Source organism: Centrocercus urophasianus, unplaced genomic scaffold, assembly GCF_019232065.1.
Source record: "Centrocercus urophasianus isolate 14NV4802_14NV808 unplaced genomic scaffold, USGS_Curo_1.0 seq_7, whole genome shotgun sequence".
Lineage (NCBI taxonomy): Eukaryota > Metazoa > Chordata > Aves > Galliformes > Phasianidae > Centrocercus > Centrocercus urophasianus.
In genome coordinates this window covers 582,247-600,883 of record NW_024885310.1, presented here as the reverse complement: position 1 = coordinate 600,883, position 18,637 = coordinate 582,247, and the positions used below count along the sequence as shown (strand labels likewise).

Here is an 18,637-nt window from a genome sequence, read left to right as displayed (position 1 = left end):
GGATGATTGCCTGGTTTCTGACAGCCCCAGGCAGCAGTAGGTCTCTGGGGACAAGGTAGGCTGGAGAGGCTCTGGTGGGACACCCAAGATGTCTGGGGCTGGGAGGCTGCAGATGTGTGACCAGGGGCTGCATCAGAGGTTTGTGGTTGGTCCTGCCCAGGTAGTGGTAAGAACTGTGAAAGGCTGTCTCTTTGAGAAGCTGAAAGTGTGCTTTGTAACTGCAGTGCTAGTTTATCAGTGATGATGGTATTTTTAGCAGTAGTGATTAAAATTCTGCAAAAATCACATCACTCTAAAGTAGCAACAGCCCCTCTGCTTTCCCTGGTGCTGCACGTTCAGATCTGCTGAGATCCCACTTGTGAGGACCACACAGATGTATTTGAATTGTGCTTTTGGATAAATGAGCTTGTTTCTCTGAATGCACTTTTGTTCAAACCTTTCTTCCAGGAAGCTGCTAGGACACAAAGCGTGGAAGTCTCTGTTCTTGTAGCTGCGCCAGACTTCAATAGTGTCCCTAGAGCTGTTGGATGTACACCAGCTGTGTATTAGGTCTGAAGACTTGTAATTATACAGACAGCCATTTATACAGCTTTTGGAGGCTGTAGCTTTGACTTGGAAGCTGCTTTGTAGAGCAGAGAAGTTAAGAAGTGTCCAGTGTTGTATTAGTAAGACACCTATCTATTTTGTTGGGACAGTATGTACTCAAGCACAAGAGACTGTGTGAAACTTACAGAAAAAACTCTCTGCTGGCATCAGCAAAATAGTTGTAACTCTTTATTATTAATAATCATCCCTACCCTGATAATTCTTAGCGGTTGAGCTGGCCTTTCTGAACAGGAACAGGCCAGGCACATTAACAGCAATCATCTCCTGATCAGCAGGCTTCATCCAAAGACTAAACATTACCAATCTGCAGGAGCTGGCAGCTCATGATTAAGAACAAAGTATCTGTGGAAGAGATCATCTGACATGCTGGTGAAACTCATGGCTGGACATTGTCAAATGGTGCTTTGACAGAGACAGAGCCACGCAGGAGTAAAGTATCTCCTAATGGGTGCTGAAATGAGGTAAGGTGAGGAGGAACAACCTTCAGTGGCTACATCAAATGTTTTGAAGTCTCAGATAGAAAAGCCTTCACATGTGGAAACTGTAGCTTGGCAGTGGGGCTGTGCTCCTTTCAGCTTCCCTTCCTTCGTGGGTGACAGGGTCTCACTGCTTCCAGGCTGGCTGGAATGAGCCATGAGCATCCTCCTTTTCCCAAATGCCAGTCCTATGTAGATTTCCTGCTGCAGACCTGGATGGACTTTTCCACAGCTCCCTGCTATTGCCTCTTTCTTTGCTCAAGCTGGGCATGACAACATCTCCTTCTCTTCAGGATGAACACAGCTTTCCAGCAGCAGGGAGCCAGCTGTCCTATTGGTCTTTTGCGTCCAGCTAAAAATAAAGACCACAGTGTTTGCTTGGATGTTTCAAACCTCCCACCCCCCACTAGCTCAGTCAGTGACGCTGCACCAAAATCCCAAAGCAAGGAGGTTTTTTCATGCTTTGCAACACTTGCACTAGCTTTGTCCATCCATCTGTGGCTTAGAACAGCACAAGCATTAAATGAAACCAAAGCAATTAGGTGAATGTACTGAAAGAGTACTCTGCTAAGGTGATGCTTGGCTCCCTGTTTAGTTGAGCAGTTACTCCCATTAAAGCAGGTAGCATTAACAGCATCTCAGGCTCACAGGCAGGGCTAAGCACTATAAAAATCAAGTCCTCTACTGCCTTACAAGATTGGACTAGATTAACATAACTTTTTTTTTTTTTGTCTGTGACTCTGGGCTACTGTCCTTAAATCTATATGGTGTGTTCCATTTGGGAATAAATAAATAAGCAGCTGAAAGCCACAGACAGCTTTTCAGTAATCAAGCATGTCACCTCTTGACAATGCCTTACAGCACTCACGCTCAACTCTGAGTTTGGCATTTTCCACATTTTTCCTGTTTCCTCTGAGGCTGGCAGCTCTGTCCTCCCCTTCTGCCCACTGAAATGTTTAGCAATACAGCAGTCTGCTCTGTGGCACTGTGCCTGCCCCCATTGCAAAATACCACTGCTGTTTGCTTTTTTAACCCTCCTGCACTTTTCCCTGGTTCTTTTCTCTGAGTGCTAACTGTGAGTGTGGCAATGCCTGTGGTGCAAGTCTCTAATCCCAGCAAGCACTGCCTGCATCCCCCCTAAGATAACTCAAGCACTAGGAATGGAGGCCAAGAGAAGGAGATGGGGCACCGAGCTCCTTCCCACCTTTTCTTTTTCTTTCTGAATTAGTGTTTGCATCTCTTCGTTCCAGTCCAGCAATTCCACGAGCTTCTTGATCCCAGTGACCACATCCTCCAGCTGGGCTATGTCATTGTAACGTTGCTGCCAGGCAAACGGTCCTACAAGATCTCGGTTGATGAGGACCCGGGGAACGGAGTTGCGAACAGCTCCTGCCAGGCTGGCAAAGGGCTCCACCTAGAGGGAGGCAACCCGGCAGAGCAGAGAGAAAGCTGGTCACCCTGCTGCAGGGATCAATTCATTGCGTGCTGCATTTCAGAGATTTCAGACTGCTGGGTTCGTGCTTAACAAGTTCTCCCACCATGGGCTAAGCTATCCCAGCTTTGAACTGGTTATGGATGTTGCCAGTTATCCCATGGCCTCAGGTTGCTGCAAAAATTACTTCTTCCATTCCAGGTGCCCACCTTCACCAGGAGCACTTAAAGTTTTCATACCGCATCTGAGTGCATACACCCTGCTTCCCGCTACCTCCAATTTTACCTAGATAACCCAGTTCCTTGCCTTCTCTAACCCCTCTCTCTCCTCCAGAGCCCCTCGGGCCCTTTTTTCCTTGTGAACAATGACATTGCCTAGTCCCATACCTCCAGGGACGTTCCGATGACAAAAAGCAGGTCTGCCATGGGGAAGTCTGTCAAGTGCAGGAAGAAGCGCTGCGGGAGCTCCTCGCCAAAGAACACGATGTCAGGCTTGACGATTCCGGTGCAGACACGACAGTGAGGGACCTTGTCTGCCATAACGTCCCCCTGAAGTAAAAGTACCCAATGCCAGTTGATATGGGGCAGCACATATACACACAAGCAGGGTCACAACCATGCTGGACCCTCTCAGTAACATTACTTCGTGTCAGTGCCCAGCTGCAGTCACTCACCCTGAAGTCCTCTCCTGGGAATTTCCTCCGACAGACTGTGCACGTGGCAGTAGCAAAAGTGCCGTGGGCTTCCACCAGTCTATCAGGAGGGATCCCAGCAACTGGAACACAGCAGGTGGGAGAGGATCAGCTCAGCATGAGGTGACTGAACCAGAAACTCCATCTTCAACAGGCATTTCCCCAGTTCTCCTGTTCTGTTTCTCATCCTCATCTTTTTCTGGTACTGTACTGCTGAGAGCTGGAGAAAACTCACCTCGCTCCAGCCCATCAATATTCTGAGTATAGAGACGCAGAAGGAGCCCTTTGTCATGCAGGAGTCTCAGGAAATAGTGGGCATAGTTGGGTCTATAATTGCCAGGGTAGAGCTCCTTGGCCAAAGTGAAAAATGGCTTGGGGTTGATGAAGAAGTAGGCCAGTTCAAAGATGGCTTCGGGATAAGGGATGCTGTACTGCTCAAGGTTACTATAGAGGCCACTCCCTGGGGACCTGCAGAGAGGCAAGGAAGGCAGGCAGTCAGAACACAGGGGGAAAGCCACACACCACGCCAAGACACAAAAGAGCAGAGAGCCAGGTCCTTGGCCTAGGCTGAAGAACCTGGTAGTCCCAATATTAAACAAGGATATAAAACAACGAAGACATTACCTGAAGTCTGGGATCCCGCTGGGGGTGCTAATCCCTGCACCGGCCATCACCACTACTCGACGACACTCCTTCTTCCGAATGAGCTCCGCCACATCCTGCAGGGTGAGCTTCTGCTTCCCACTGTCACCTCCCCAACTGCCCAGTCCCAAAACAGCACTGGCAGCAGCAGATCGAGAGAAGGGCCTGTTCCCTTGTACCCTGTTTGGAAGAGGGAAAGCACAGTAGGTTGCCTAGTGAGAGACTTCAGCTGAAAGAGCTGCTCAGTGGACCTGGGGTAGAACCACACCAAGAATGCTGCAGAACGCTCTTCAATCTGCAAGACTGTATTAGTATATAATCAATGAGGACAAAGCTTAAGCATTAGTCTACTCTCAAAAAAGATGTTTTGCATTGCACTGATTTTAGAAGACCTTAAAAACACCCAATGCTAAAACACGCCAAATTTCCCTGTAAGAAGGTTGTTTTGTTTTTTTTTTCTGCAGGGAGTAGACACAGGACTGTGGGAACCATGCTCAGGGACTCAGGTCTCACAAATTATTTACAATACTGTTTTCTATGCTTTGGGTTTCAGGAAGCTTCTAACAGGGTGCTGTGGTCACTCTGGAAAACAGCACTGCCTGGGTTAGCACAGACATTTCACCAGTTCTCTACTTCCCCCCCAAAGGACTCTGCCTTGGGAGAGCTCCATGAACAGCTGGAAAGTACAGGAACTGCAGCTCAGCAGTGAGTACAGATGAGGCTCAGAACACCCATTATTATCTAAGGAACACTTTCTCCGTAGACAATGAGTGCTTGCTGCAGCAGGATATTAAAAGCAGTCCAGGCGAGGCATGGGAATGTGAAGAGCCAAGAGCTGCTGGATCCTGGCAATCTGCAAACAGCAATTACTATGTCCTAACGTTGTGCTCAGTGTGACTGACACTGACACCACTAGGATACGGTTCTGCCGTGCCAGGTCAGATCCCCACAGAGCTAAATTCACAACCTGGCAAACGTTAACATTTCTCTGCGCTTTGTTTCTGAGCTCCCAGTTGCAATCCCCAGCTCAAAGACACGCAGGCCCATGTGTCTGTTCAGACAGGAGAGGTGAGGCTCTCCGCACCAGGGCTGCACGAAACCATCCAGCCCTACCTGCATGCCCCACAGCCAGTCCTGCACTGAGGGCGGAACCGAGCCAGGCCACCACGCTCCCACAGGTTCCTCCACGCTGCAAGAAAACACAGTCAGCGAACTGCGATTCAAGGAAGAAACGGAGACAGCAAAATGCGAAGAGGAGACTCCCTCGGCCTGCCCCAAACCCCACTTTCTCCTCTCAGCTCCCTCTCAGAGCCCAGCACCTTACTCCTTACTCAGGCTCCCCTCGGGCCCTGCTCCCTTACCCCAGCTCCTCCCCATACCCTCAGCCCCTGTCCCTTCCACGCAGGCTCCCCCCAGCACCCATCAGGGCCTACTCCCTCCCCTCACCCGCCACCAGTGCCGCTCCGCGCTGAACCCCCCGCTCCATGGCCCCGTTGCCATGGTTACGGGGGGGTGGGGTGGGGTGGGAGGGGAGGGGAAGTGTGCGGGGGGGACGGGCAACGCGAGGCCTCACGGTGCCCAGCGTGCCCCGCGCCGCGCCGGAAGTGAGTGTGCATTTCCGGTGAGGGCGGCCCGGGGCTCGGCGTCGCTGCCCGCTGCGGTCGCCGCCGCCATGAAGGACGTGCCGGGCTTCCTGCAGCAGAGCCAGAGCGCGGGGCCTGGGCAGGCCGCCGTGTGGCACCGCCTGGAGGAGCTCTACAATAAGAAGTGAGCGTCGGGGGGGGGCTTCGCGGGATCGCCCCGAGGTGGCTGCGGGGGTCCGCCTCGGGGTGCTAGGCTCCGGGTGGGGAAAGGGGCAGTGGGGGCGGCTCGGTTAGCGCTGCGGGTAAGGCGCGGGGGGACGGCAGGGGATGCTTTCCGTGTTCCCCCACGGTGCTGCGGTCGTTCGCCCGGGGAGTCCCTGTTCGGCGTGGTAGGGTCACCGCTGTGTCTCGTCCCCGAACCGCGGGGCTGGTGTCAGTGTGAGCTTGCGGGATGCCCTGCTTGTGCGTGGCCCCGGGTGTTGCTCCGGGGGTAGTGACTGAAAGCTGCACGTGGGGAAAAGCGTCTGGGGGTTAACTGACAGCGGCTGCTGAACGTGAGCAGGCAGTGTGCCCAGGTGGCTGAGGCCAACGGCTTCCTGGCTTGTGTCCGTAGTAGCCTGGCTAGCTGGAGTATGAGCTGATCGTCCTCTTGTACTCACTTCTGTCATGGCCGCACCTTGAGTGCTGTGCCCAGAGTTTGGTCCATCACTACCATAATGACTTAAAGGTCTTGGAGTGTGCCCAAAGAAGGGCAGTGGGGCGGTGAGGAGTCTGGAACACATGTCTTATGGGGAGCAGTTGGGGGAGTTGGGATGGTTAAGTCTGGAGCAGAGGAGACTCAGGGGAAACCTTATCAGTCCTAATAACTGCCTGACAGGAGGTTGTGGAAGTGGGTGGGAATTGGCCTCTTCTCCCAGGTAATGGTGATAGGACTAAAGGTGACAGCGTCAAGTTGCACCAGGGCAGGATCAGGTTGGATGTTAGGAAACATTTTTTCTTGTAAAGAGCAGAGATGCAGAGGCACAGGCTGCCTGGGGAGGTGGTGCAGTCACAGCCCCTGGGGATGTTTGAGAACTACAGAGATGTGGCACTGAGGGTCATTGGACATGATAGGGATGGGTTGGAGTTGGACTTGATTTCAGAGGCCTTTTCCAATCTTCATAGTTCTGTGATTCTGTGTTTTGAAGGCTCTGGCACCAGCTGACGCTGCAAGTTTTGGATTTTGTGCAGGACCCTTGCTTTGCCCAAGGAGATGGACTCATCAAGGTGAGGTGCTCAGCTATCCATGAGCCTTTGTTCCCCTTTCTGTGACGAAGATGGGTGATGGTGTTTTCCTGCTAGCGAAACTAAGTGCTCTGAGACTTATCTCAGGAGAAACACTGAACTAGAGAAACTTACCTGGGAGAAGTTTGTGAAGCAGATGCAAGTGTGTGGGATTTGGGTAGCTCTTTTGGAAGTGTGCAGAGATTAAGTGTGCCGTGTAGCGAGCCTCAAATTAACGTTATCGTGATTTCATTCAGTCCAGATTTTGGACAGGGGGTGTAGTGTCTTTTTCTTTCCCTTTTGGAATAGGGTGGTTTACTGTTGCAAATACAGGATAGGCTGGCTGCAGTATAAATAGTAGTTACAGAGCATTGTATGCAGTAGTTCACCCATGCTTTGTCAGGTTCTTCCTTCATGAAGATAGGGGCTTACTCATATCCTCTGTGTGTTACAAGTGACCATTCCTTCTTTCCTCACTTTCCTTTGTGTCTCTTTTAAAATCAGTTTCCCATGAGGTAATTGCTTCGTTGATGAAGATCCACTATTTTCTAGTTGAAGGAATGTGTGTGAAGGGGTTAGAATGTGTGCAGGGAGTTTTGAAATGTTCAGTCCTGTGCTATGTGTGCACTGGTAGTAGAAAGCAAGCACCAGGCTGGTCTGCAGAGAGGCATTGTGTTTCAGTATCTGCTAGCTTATAAAGTTCAATGAATCACCCCTTCCAGGTGGGAGGATACTGAATGGATAGAATTATCACAAGAAAGCCATTTTTGGATCCTGTATTTTGCATGACACATAGCTCTTTCCTGCTCCCTACTTTATTGGAAGAATGTATGGGAATACAATGAGGAAGTGAATGTTGTGGATAAAGCAAAATATCTGTTTTCCCTGACTGTTCATATCTTTGTACCCACAGCTTTATGAGAACTTTATCAGCGAATTTGAACACAGGTGAGTTTATTTGCCTGGAAGTTTTTGGATAGCCCACTGCTGACAACTACTGCTCTGACAATGGGTTCTTCATTCTAGGGTGAATCCCCTGTCCCTTGTAGAGATCATTCTTCATGTAGTCAGGCAGATGACAGGTAAGTGACCTTACCCTTTGCTTATAGCATTTTTAAGCAGTGATGTCCATGAAACTAGGTAGTAGTAACAGCTAAAACTTCAGTGCTGAGCTATTGTCTTCCTTGTGTGTGGAAAAAGGAAAGCACCAGTGCTAAGAGTTTGAGTAATTAGTGCTGTGTAAGAGCATCAGTATCATTGCTCAGCTGAGAAATCAGCTAATGTGCAGAAAGCCTGGCTTACAGATGGTAGCAGCTTTAGAAGTTTGGACAATATGCTATAGGAAAAAAATTCTTGAATTTAGGTAAAGGATTTACACCTAGGTCAATTTAGTGGAATTTCTGAGGATTTTTGTTGTTGTTGTTGCAGATCCCACTGTGGCCCTTACCTTTCTGGAAAAGACTCGAGAAAAGGTATTTTTGAGATCACCCTTCCTAGTTGCTCACCTGTGTGAATGGTAATGTGTATTTCAAATACGAAACAGCTGGAAAGACATGTCTGTATGTTGAGACTATGGTGGAGAATCCTTAGAGTGAACACCTGTGTTTCAATGCTGTAGCTTGTTAACAAGTGAAGTATAACTGGGTTTGGGTTTCAAGAGCTGTCCTGACTGGAATGGAAACACTCAAGTATGGGTTTCTGTAACTACAGGTAAAAAGCAGTGATGAAGCTGTCATTCTGTGTAAAACGGCCATTGGGGCACTGAAGCTGAACATTGGAGACCTGCAGGTGACAAAGGTGAGGTGGTAGCTAGAGTTGTACAAGTACTCAACTAGTTTGGAGCTCAGTGATGAGTTCAGTAGCGGGTGTGCCTGCACCTGTGCTTCAGTTGTGAATGAGATGATCATAGATGCGCAGCTCCTAGGACTTCCAGGAAGACCTGCAGTTCTGCTCTCTGTCTCGTAAGCCATAAAAATGTGGGTGTAGTGCTTGCAGCCAATGAATTTTCAGGAAGATTCTGAGAACCATCTTTTAAAGTTTAAGGTTTTCCGTGCAGAACTGCTTGATCCTTTTGCAAGTTCAAATATTTTGAAGGATTATGGTATTAAGTATATATAGATGGAGTTTGGGGTGTTTTTGTGTGTGTGGTGTTGGTTTTTTTGCTTTTTTTATTTTAGAGGAAAAATGCCATTACTTTATTTTTAATACCATGGTAGTGGCTTTGGCTGTGGTCTCATCTGTTCTTACTACTGAATGGATGTGACTTGCAGAACGGATATGATAACCCTTAACGATAAACTGGAAGGATAGGGAGGGGATGTGCATGAAGTGTACCTTTCTGTAACAAACAAGTTTTCCGCTTACTAGGAGACCATTGAGGAGGTTGAGGAGATGCTGAACAATCTCCCTGGGGTGACTTCAGTTCATAGCCGCTTCTATGATCTCTCCAGCAAGTACTACCAGACGATTGGGAACCACGCCTCGTACTACAAGGATGCGCTGCGGTTTCTGGGGTGCATCGATGTTAAAGATCTGCCGGGTAGCTCTTCCTCTGCTTAGCAAAGAGAGCCTCAACTTTATTCTCTGTTCTATCACTTCAATCTAAATAAATGCACAGGTTTTCTTGGCTTTGTTTTGAGTGTATTGTTGGCTTAGGACCTACCTAGAAAGAAAGCAGGGAGGAGGGGGGCGGTTAGGAAACACGTGAAGAATGAGTAGGATTCTGCTTCTAAGTGAATTGAGGTGATGGAGGCAGGGCATAATGCTCCTACCAAGAGAGATAGTTTGTTCTAGTTCCCAAAATCTTCAGTATAGGTTCAAAAAAAGCCTCTCTGTTTTTTTTTTCTTTTACACTCCTGTGCTTGTTGCAAGTTTCTGAATTTCAGGCATGGGAATGGAAAGGGAGAAGGGCTGCGGATAATATAATACAGACAGAGAAGAAAGTGAAGGAAAGGCTAATGGGACTTAGTCTGCTGCTCCAAGCAAATGTTTGTTGACATTTTGGTGTTGTTTGTATGGTTTTTTCTTTCTACAGTATCAGAGCAGCAGGAGAGAGCCTTTACCCTGGGGCTGGCAGGGCTCTTGGGAGAAGGTGTTTATAACTTTGGAGAGCTGGTAAGGGATGCTACTTTTCTTTCTGCTGTTGAGTAGTAGGAGTTGATTTTATCCTTTTAACAATGTTTTTGCATATATCCTACAGCTCATGCACCCTGTTCTGGAGTCCCTGAGAAGCACTGATCGGCAGTGGCTGATTGATACGCTTTATGCCTTCAACAGTGGTAATGTAGAGACGTTTCAGGCTTTGAAGTCAGCATGGGGTCAGCAGGTGAGTGATTTAGTTGATACATTGCTTGATGTCTAGGCTTGATATTTACAGAGGTCACCTAGGAGATTCTGAGATCTTTAACTTAAGATTTCCTGACTTTTGGGTATAATTTTAATCACAGAACTACACCTTTCATCTTGGTTGGTTTTGTCAGAGAATATAGGGACTGCAAAGTTAAAGAAGCTTTATTAATTGTAATTATGGTGAGAGGGCACTTGGACAGCAACCTCTTTGCTCCCTTGATCTCTCCCAGGTGATTGCACCTAACTTCTGTCATGTCCATAATACTACAGTAGTTGCATATTGACATGTCTGCTTATACGAGGCTGTGGCTTTTATTAGGAGGCTGCCTGCCTTGTGGGGCAGTGTGTTTAACTCAGTTCACGGGACTTGCTTTATGGAATCATTGCCAAGCAGTGGGTAGCTTGTAGTGGCCTCACTCTCATACAAGAGGATTTATGAGGTACCCACCATGAATGGGTCTCTCTGGCTTACTCCTGTGTATAGCATGCTTTGCCAGCAGGGAAGAATAAGTAATAACAGACTTGTTGTGTTTTTACCCTCTCACAGCCAGATCTGGCTGCAAATGAAGCGCTTCTGCTGCAGAAGATTCAGCTGTTATGTCTTATGGAGGTGAGCTGCTGAGCTGAGAACTGTCATGTGGGAAATGGAAAGGTGCTGCTCTGACTGCTTTTTGATGGGGTTAGCTTCAAAGTCAAGTGCTGCATTCTCTGCTGAGCAGAAACTCTGGAGTGCAACTAGCTGGTTGACAGCAAGTTTTGCCTCTAGATGGTGCCAAGAAGCAAATATTGTGCTTGTTTGTGGTTTCAAGGATTCAAAGGTTTCTCTTTCAGTCAGGGTATGGAGGTGGAGAAGTAAGGAGCAAGCTTTGTACCTAAGGGCAATATCTGAAATAACTCTTCAGATATGTTCTGTGTAAGAAAATGTGGTTAAAGTCTTAACCAACTTACGTCCTTTCTCTGGCAGGTAACTCAGTGATGAAAACATTTTTCTCTGTCACTTGAAGATTTTGGTTTTATTGTTACCAACTAGTGTTTATGTGTAAACCTCCCTGACTCTCAATCTGTTTTCGGAGTTCCATTATCTAAATCATAATGTGTGTGTGTGTGTATGTGTGTATGTATATACATGCATATATGTGCACACATTCTCTGTGTGTGTGTGTTTTCCACTTCTAGTGTTCTACTGGGAACTGCTTTTACCACCCATAGGCATTGTCTTGAGTCAGGGGTTCAGTGCAGTTTGACCTGCTTTATTTGGAGATTGTGGTGTTAGTGGGAAATCTGCTCAGAGCAACGAGGTTTGTGGAGGAGTGAGGAATGCTACTATTTTCTGCTGGCAGAAATAGTTTTCTTTGAAATATTTTGATTAAATATGGAAAAAGCAGTTGGTGCTGCAGGTTGAGATCTCAGCGGGGCAGTGCAATGAGGCTGTGTGTGCTATAGAGTGGAAAAAAAAACCAACAACATAAGAACAACTATCAATATCAAAAGGAACAATGGTAAGAGAAGAACCAAGGAGAATTTCCATCCTTTACTTGTTGCAGCAGGGAGTGTGACCACTGAGGATAAGGAGAAAGCTGAGTCCTCAACACCTTTAAGTCTGCCTTTGAGAGGCAGATCAATTATCCTCAGCACGCTTTATGCCCTGATCTGCAAGTCTGGTATGCTATGCGGAATACACCCCTGGTGATTCAGGTGGAGACAGTCAGAGAGCTCCTCCTCCATCTGGACTGTCACAGGTCCATGGGACCGGATGGGCTTCACCCTTGGGTGCTGAGGGAGCTGGCAGGGGTGATTGCCGAGCCGCTCTCAGCTATCTACCAGTGCTCCTGGTTAACTGGAGAGGTCCCAGAGGATTGGAGGCTTGCTGATGTGACTCCTATCTTCAAGAAGGGCTGTAAGGAGGATTTGGGGAACTACAGGCCTGTCAGCCTGACATCAGTACTAGGGAAAGTTATGGAGCAAGGCATCATAGGTGAGATCGCATGATGTGTGTGGCATCCAGGGGATCAGGCCCAGCCAGCACAGGTTCGTGAAAGGCAGGTCGTGCTTGACCAACCTCATCTCCTGCAACTGGGTGACCAGTCTGGTGGACGAGGCAAAGGCTGTTGATGTAGTTTACCCAGACTTCAGCAAAGCCTTTGACATGATCTCTCACAGTATTCTCCCAGGGAAACTGGCTGCCCGTGGCCTGGACAGGTTGGGTAAGGAACTGGCTGGAGGGCTGTGCCCAACGGTAGTGGTGAATGGAGCTGGAAAGTCCAGCTGGTGACCCGTTACAAGTGGTGTCCTCTAGGGGTCGGTACTGGGGCTCATCTTGTTTAGTATCTTTTATTGATGACATAGGTTGGGGATCCGCTAGAGGGGATTGAGTGTATCTTTGGTATGTTTGCAGATAACACCAAGCTGGGAGGTGGTGTTGATCTGCCTGAGGGTAGGGAGGCCCTTCAGGGGCATCTAGATAAGCTGGATTGCTGGGCTAAGGTTGAATGGAATGAGGTTCAACAAAGCCAAGTGCTGGGACCTGCACTTTAGCCACACTAGTCCCATGCAGCACTACAGGCTTGGGGATGAGCGGCTGGATGACTGTGAAGAGGAAAGGGACCTGGGGGTGTTGATGCTTGACTGAACATGAGCCAACAGAGTGCCCAGGTGGCCATGAGGGCCGACAGCATCCTGGCCTGCATTAGAAATAGTGTGGCCAGCAGGAGCAGGGAGGTGAGCATCCCCTGTACACTCAGCACTGGTGAGGCCACACCTTGAGTATTCTGTTCAGGGCCCCTCACTACCAAAAAGACATTCAGGCCCTGAAAGGTGGCCAGAGAAGGGCTACAAAACTGGTGAGGGGTCTGGAGCACAAGTCTTATGAGGAGCGGCTGAGGGAGCTGGGATTGTTCAGTCTGGAGAAGAGGAGGCTCAGGGGAGACATTACTGCACTCTACAACTACCTGAAGGGAGGTTGTGGTGAGGAGGGGTTTGGCCTCTTCCAGGCAACAAACAGGACCTGAGGAAATGGCCGCAAGATGTATCAGAGGAGGCTGAGATTAGACATAAGGAGAAACTATTTCTCCCAAAGAATGGTCAGGCACTGGAATGGCTGCCCAGGGAGGTGGTGGAGTTGCTGTCCCTGGCAGTGTTCAAGAGGTGACTGGATGAGGAGCAATGAGATCTGGTGTAGTGCTTGTGGTAGCAATGGTAATGGTTGGACTAGATGATCTTGTAGGTCCTTTCCCACCTTGTGGTTGTATGATTCTATGATTTTATGAACTGTGGGGCCTTATTTTTGTTTTCTTTTCTTGAACTCAGATGACTTTCACCCGCCCAGCCAATCACAGGCAGCTCACTTTTGAGGAGATTGCTAAGAGTGCCAAAGTCACTGTGAACGAGGTGAGTTCAGGGCTAAACTGATGTTTTGATTCTGAAGTTTTTAAGTTCTGAAACCTTCTGACTGGATCCACTCCCTCATGGATCCCTAAGTGTGAATCTTCTCCCCTGTTCTTGTGTTTGGTGAACACTGTTAGAAGAAATTGCTCCTATCTGTTAATAAGTGGATCTGGAAGATTCTTAGGCATCTGTACCAACCTGTTTTTGCAAGCAGGCCTTTCGCTTATATTATCCAGGACTCTGTCAAACTGTGTTGACTGTTTCCAGCAAGGGGAGATTTTGCCATGTCACTGGTGTTTAATTTTTCTCACTGTGAATAATTTATTGTTTATCCAGCTAGAATTCTCTCTGAAACAACTTCTGACTCTTGCCTCCCCTCTTTTCACTGTGCGTCCATGTGAGAATAGCACCTCCACGTTCTCTGTTGCTGCCTTTTATATGTTGAAAGGCTATGATGATGTTTCCCCCTGGCCTTCTTTCATCTAGGCTCAGGACTTCGTGCTTGTTGTCACTGAGCTAAGAAGAATTGTGTAGTGTGATCTACAGAGATCTGTCTTTATGGTGGCTCTTATTTCCAGCATCTCTACCTCTCCTACCACTTTGGTGTCATCTGCAAATTTGCAATCCTGCTAGCATTAAAAGAGTGTTTATTAGTATTTGACCCAGTGTCAACTCATGAGAAACTCTATAATCAGCTGCCTGCTCAATTCTGAGACATTAAGCTTGCCTTTGAACTTGCAGGAAGAACCTGCTAAAGCTCTCATCCTGTGGTCTCTGTATGCTCTAACTAGGTTGTTCAGCAAGGATGTGGTAAAAGTTCTTGTTGAATATCTTGCGAAAAGAAAGATGCAGCTCCTCACCCTCTGTACAAATTATTTTATTTAAAGCAAAGTGGATATGAGAGATGCTGCAGGCCTTGATCTTTTTTTTTTTCCTTAAAAAAAAAATCACAGACATGGACCCATTTAAAGGTTTTGTAAAAATTTTGGAAAATGGGTGATACCCCGTTTTTTTCTTATTTTTTTCTTTTTTTTTTTTTTTTTTTTTTTTTTTTTTTTTTAGGTGGAACTGCTGGTGATGAAGGCTCTCTCAGTAGGCTTGGTAAAGGGCAGCATTGATGAAGTGGATAAGAGGGTGCACATGACGTGGGTGCAGCCACGTGTGTTGGATTTACAGCAGGTAATGACCAGCTGGAATACTGTGGCAGTATTGATGTATTTTCTTGTGCCTTAATTGACCTGGAAGCTGAAATAAGGACTGCTAAAGGTCACTGAGAACAGATCTTAATTGCTCCGTGAAGGTGTGCAGGAAACTCAGAACTATATCTGCTTCTCTTCCGTTATTTACATAGCCTTTAGCTCCTTTCTTGTGTATATGGTGCATCTGTATGTGTTTTGCAGTAACTGCTTATAGATTTGTGAGGAGATAGACTGATAGAAACACTTCCCTTGGAAAAACCACCAGAAAACTTCAGTGAAGTGACCGTTTTCCAGGATGTGGCTCCTTCAAACAGAAATGTGTGAAACAAGAAACAAGCTGCAGCTGGTGGTCTTCTCTTGGGAAGAGAGTAGGTCAGGGTGATAAAGACAGAAGGTGCTGAATTTCTCAAGTTCACCTTCATAACAAATGTTCTGAGAAGTTGGAGATCTCCAGTTTGTAGTGATTGGAGCAGTCAAGTTACTGTGGGTTTGTCTTCCAGATCAAAGGAATGAAAGATCGCCTGGAGTTCTGGTGCACAGATGTGAAAAGCATGGAGATGTTGGTGGAGCATCAAGCCCATGACATCCTGACATAGAGGACCTTGCACTATCCTGGGAGAGGAATTTCTACTGCTACTGATGCTAGCAGCACTCAGACCACTGACTCTGTACTGAATTATTTTGAAGGGGGGTGGGTGGGCGAAGGGGAGAGCGGCTTTATGATACGTGTTCGGAGGAGTAAGTGGCCTTTTGCTGTGTAACCCTTTGGTGCTTGGAGTCAAGATTTCCCTATGCGCTAACATTAGTGGCACTGACCATGGGAGCTCCCATCCTGCTCTCGAACAAAGAGGTCAACGGCTCCGTGGTGGCTGATCTATCAGTCCTGCTGTCAAACTGTGGGAGGATGTGAATACTCATTGCATGTTACAGGAGTGGAGGCTATTTGCCCGCTGAGGGGGTAGCAGAAGCTTCTCTATAAAATGTGCTAGAGAGGTGCCTGACCATTGTATGTGGTATTACTTTAGTGGTGTTGGCCTTAGGAGGGCATGACCTTCCCTGGTACCCTCTCCCTCCCTGCCCTGCAGCAGCCTGAAGGCAGCTTTATCAAAATCATTTCTACTGCCCTCTTTCTCCACAGTCCCTCCTCTTCATTCGCAGTAGAGGGAGTGTTTACTCCATCAAAGGGTTTTTTCCAGGATTACCATTCAGTGGATTTGGTTTTATATACTTCTGGGGGTGGTTGTCTTTTACGAACACTTTGTGCTAAAGTGAATTGCAGCAGTACTGCTGGAATAAACTACTCTGCCTTCCCTTTTCTGTAGTTCTGTAGTGCTTCTTTTGTAGTTGGGTCTCTGGACTGGTTACAAATACGCTTCCTTTAGAGTTTTGTATTTAAAAGTCAACAACAAAATAACCTTCTTCCCAGAGCAGTGCAGGTTGAATTAGTCTGTGAGTCACCAGCAGCATGTGATTCATTGAGTATGTAGAACTTTACTACGCACAGACTTTATTTTCAAGTTTTTTTTTCTTTCTGGGAAGATGTCTGATGCCTTTTCTCAAGGAAGTATCACTGCAAAGGTCTGAGGAAGGCCTAAGATTGTCATCTTAGGCCTTCCTCAGACCTTTGCAGTGATACTTCCGTTTTTTGGGGATTTAGTTTGGTGATTTTTTTTTTTTATTTTTTTTTTAATTCTTAACTTTTAAAACTTCCCATGATTTGTTTCACTCTACTGTTGCAGATGTGATTATAAAGACAGAAGGTGATTGCACGTCAAGAATGTGAACCAAGCTTGAAAGGTGGCTGTGTCCAAGTAATCATTTGGATGCACAGTACTTCATAATACATAGTAGAATAATTGAACAGTGGTGTAATAGCAAGATTTGTAACAGTAATTTTAAACTGAGCAGGGCAATGTTAGTGTAACTGGATACTTTTTTTTAGGATTTAAATTGTTTGGTTTTGTTTTTTAAGTGCTGCTGCTGCCTATGCAGCCACGGGTAGTTTTTCTTTCAGTGATAGCCTGATTGCTGCTGTGATTCAGGTGCCTTATGTGGCATTTTGATTCTCTGATGATTAAATATGCTGCGTTACCAGTACAGAAGTGTTGATCCTTATGATGCTTTCTCAAGGTTGATGTCTTGACTCTGGGTTTAATGCCAGCAACTGGAAAAAGAATGTGGCTGATGCTATGCTGCTGTGTTGGTGCTAAGATGTCTTGGACAAGGAAGAATTAAGCTTTGAAAAAACAACAAAGCCAAAATTGTCGAACCCTACATCTAGTTGTGTCCCACCCTTCTCCCTCTAATCAGATTTGTTCCAAATTTCCTGTTGTTTCAGGGTGACTCAGTTCTGAATGCCTGCCCCTTCCATTGTCCATTGCCCCCTAGTCCGTTGCTGTTATGTTTTGATCTGCCCTGCCAACTGAGCTGTCAGATTGTGTGGCATCAGGAAAAGAGAACAAACCCATTTTCCTGCAATGGAGCACATGGTCCAAGAAAAACCAGCAGAGCCAGATGTTTCATGCCAACATGAGTTTTAATGAACATGCTCAGAGGGTTCTTCCCTCGGTGTAGACTCATTCTGTGGTCTCAGTTCTTCTCCTCAGTCTGCTCTGCTCCTGTAGTGCTTCACATGGGCCAGGACCCAGGCTGCAGGTCCCAGCAGGCACGTGAACATCACAGTCATTGCAATGGCTTGCTCCTGCCAGTAGGAAAGGGAAGAGAGGGATTAGTGAGGAGACTGCACATGTGGGATTTCAGGATGATGGCACACTGCATTAGACACTGTACTAATCTGATGCACTTGCTCTTTCTGGGCTCAGATAAATGCCCTTGGGGGCTGCAGGAGGAAGTTTGGGTAAGCCCTGCAGCTCCCTCCAGCAGCAGCTCATGCTGGCCACTCTGAGTTGATTCCTATTGCTCTGTCTTTCTCAGTCATACATTGGCTGGGGAATCAGAGCGACTGGTGGCTGTCAGTCAGCAGTGGGACCCAGGCCTGGGCTCACAGCATTGCTGAATCAGCCGTGCCTGACTTTCAGATGACTTTGAGAAGGAACAAGCAGCCTGCAGAGGTCTCTACCATTCCTGGCACACAAGGGCAGCACTTACCCCCTTGTGCTGTCCCTTTTATTTCTTATTCACCTAAAAGAAGAGATGGGGCTTGTGGAGCAGCTGTCTCTCCTGAGAGTGGCAGACCTTGAAAAGACAGATTGGGTAAACCTACCAAGCCAAGGCTGCTGGTGAGAACTATCCAGGATTTCTGGCATAGGGTTCCTTCTTCCTACCTCCTCTCACCTGGCCCAGGAAGATCCCTGCAGCTGCTGCTTGGGTGGGGGGGTAATCCCCACTGCAGAAGGAAGGAATGATGCCAGGACCCACCCCTGCCCTTGAGAACAGCTGCTGTGGGAGTGAGTGTCCCCTGAAATTGGTGTTGGGGGGGAGGGGGGGGGGGGGGGGTAATAGGACATGGGGCTGCCCTGTACTGGTGGGGGACCACTGCCACCTTCTTCCTGGTACTTTCAGGCTTCTTAATAGGGGGATTCACTTTGGCTGTGCCACTGAAAGTTCCTTTTTACTCCCACTTCCAAACACACAAACCTTGCTTTAAATTCCAAGAAAAGCATTGATCTGTGACCCCAGCTACTTCCCTCTCCCCCATCCCCTTACTGTTGCTTGCAACACCCCCACCAGCTACTTACAGCAGGAGAGACAGGGTGCTCGGGTGGCTTGGAGGTGACCCCAGCCCGGGGGACCCTCTGTGCCTGCAGCAGTGCAGCCAGCAGCCGGGAGCCCCTCTGGAAGCCCTGCATGGTGCTGACACGCTGAATGCCTTCTTGCTGGGCTGCAGCTGTGTGCCCTGTTGCTGTCACCACTGGGCACAGGGCCCAGGGCTCTCCTGAGAGCTGCAGGGGCCTGTAAATGTCAGGATCTTCCTAAAGGGCTCTGTTTTCATCCTTTGCCTGGAATCTTTCCTCCTTTCCTCCTTTCCTCCTTTCCTCCTTTCCTCCTTTCCT

The 18,637-nt window shown here is 47.7% G+C and overlaps 2 protein-coding genes across 2 annotated transcripts; one reads left to right on the top strand and one right to left on the bottom strand.

The window, feature by feature from the left end:
- Positions 1 to 761: 761 nt before the first annotated feature.
- On the bottom strand, positions 762 to 5,370 carry SIRT3 (sirtuin 3). Its single transcript, XM_042837315.1, has 8 exons — positions 5,294 to 5,370; positions 4,961 to 5,036; positions 3,830 to 4,027; positions 3,441 to 3,673; positions 3,188 to 3,288; positions 2,901 to 3,062; positions 2,287 to 2,496; positions 762 to 1,434 (listed from the first exon to the last, which is right to left on the bottom strand). The coding sequence occupies exons 1-8, from the start codon at positions 5,331 to 5,333 to the stop codon at positions 1,414 to 1,416; spliced, it is 1,041 nt and encodes a 346-aa protein (XP_042693249.1). The 5' UTR covers positions 5,334 to 5,370; the 3' UTR covers positions 762 to 1,413.
- Positions 5,371 to 5,486: 116 nt separating this feature from the next.
- Positions 5,487 to 15,945, top strand: PSMD13 (proteasome 26S subunit, non-ATPase 13). Its single transcript, XM_042837306.1, has 13 exons — positions 5,487 to 5,614; positions 6,618 to 6,696; positions 7,607 to 7,641; positions 7,720 to 7,775; positions 8,122 to 8,165; positions 8,404 to 8,490; positions 9,061 to 9,232; positions 9,728 to 9,807; positions 9,893 to 10,018; positions 10,589 to 10,651; positions 13,348 to 13,428; positions 14,488 to 14,604; positions 15,125 to 15,945. Exons 1-13 carry the CDS (start codon positions 5,520 to 5,522, stop codon positions 15,218 to 15,220), a joined length of 1,131 nt encoding a protein of 376 aa, XP_042693240.1. The 5' UTR covers positions 5,487 to 5,519; the 3' UTR covers positions 15,221 to 15,945.
- Positions 15,946 to 18,637: the final 2,692 nt, after the last annotated feature.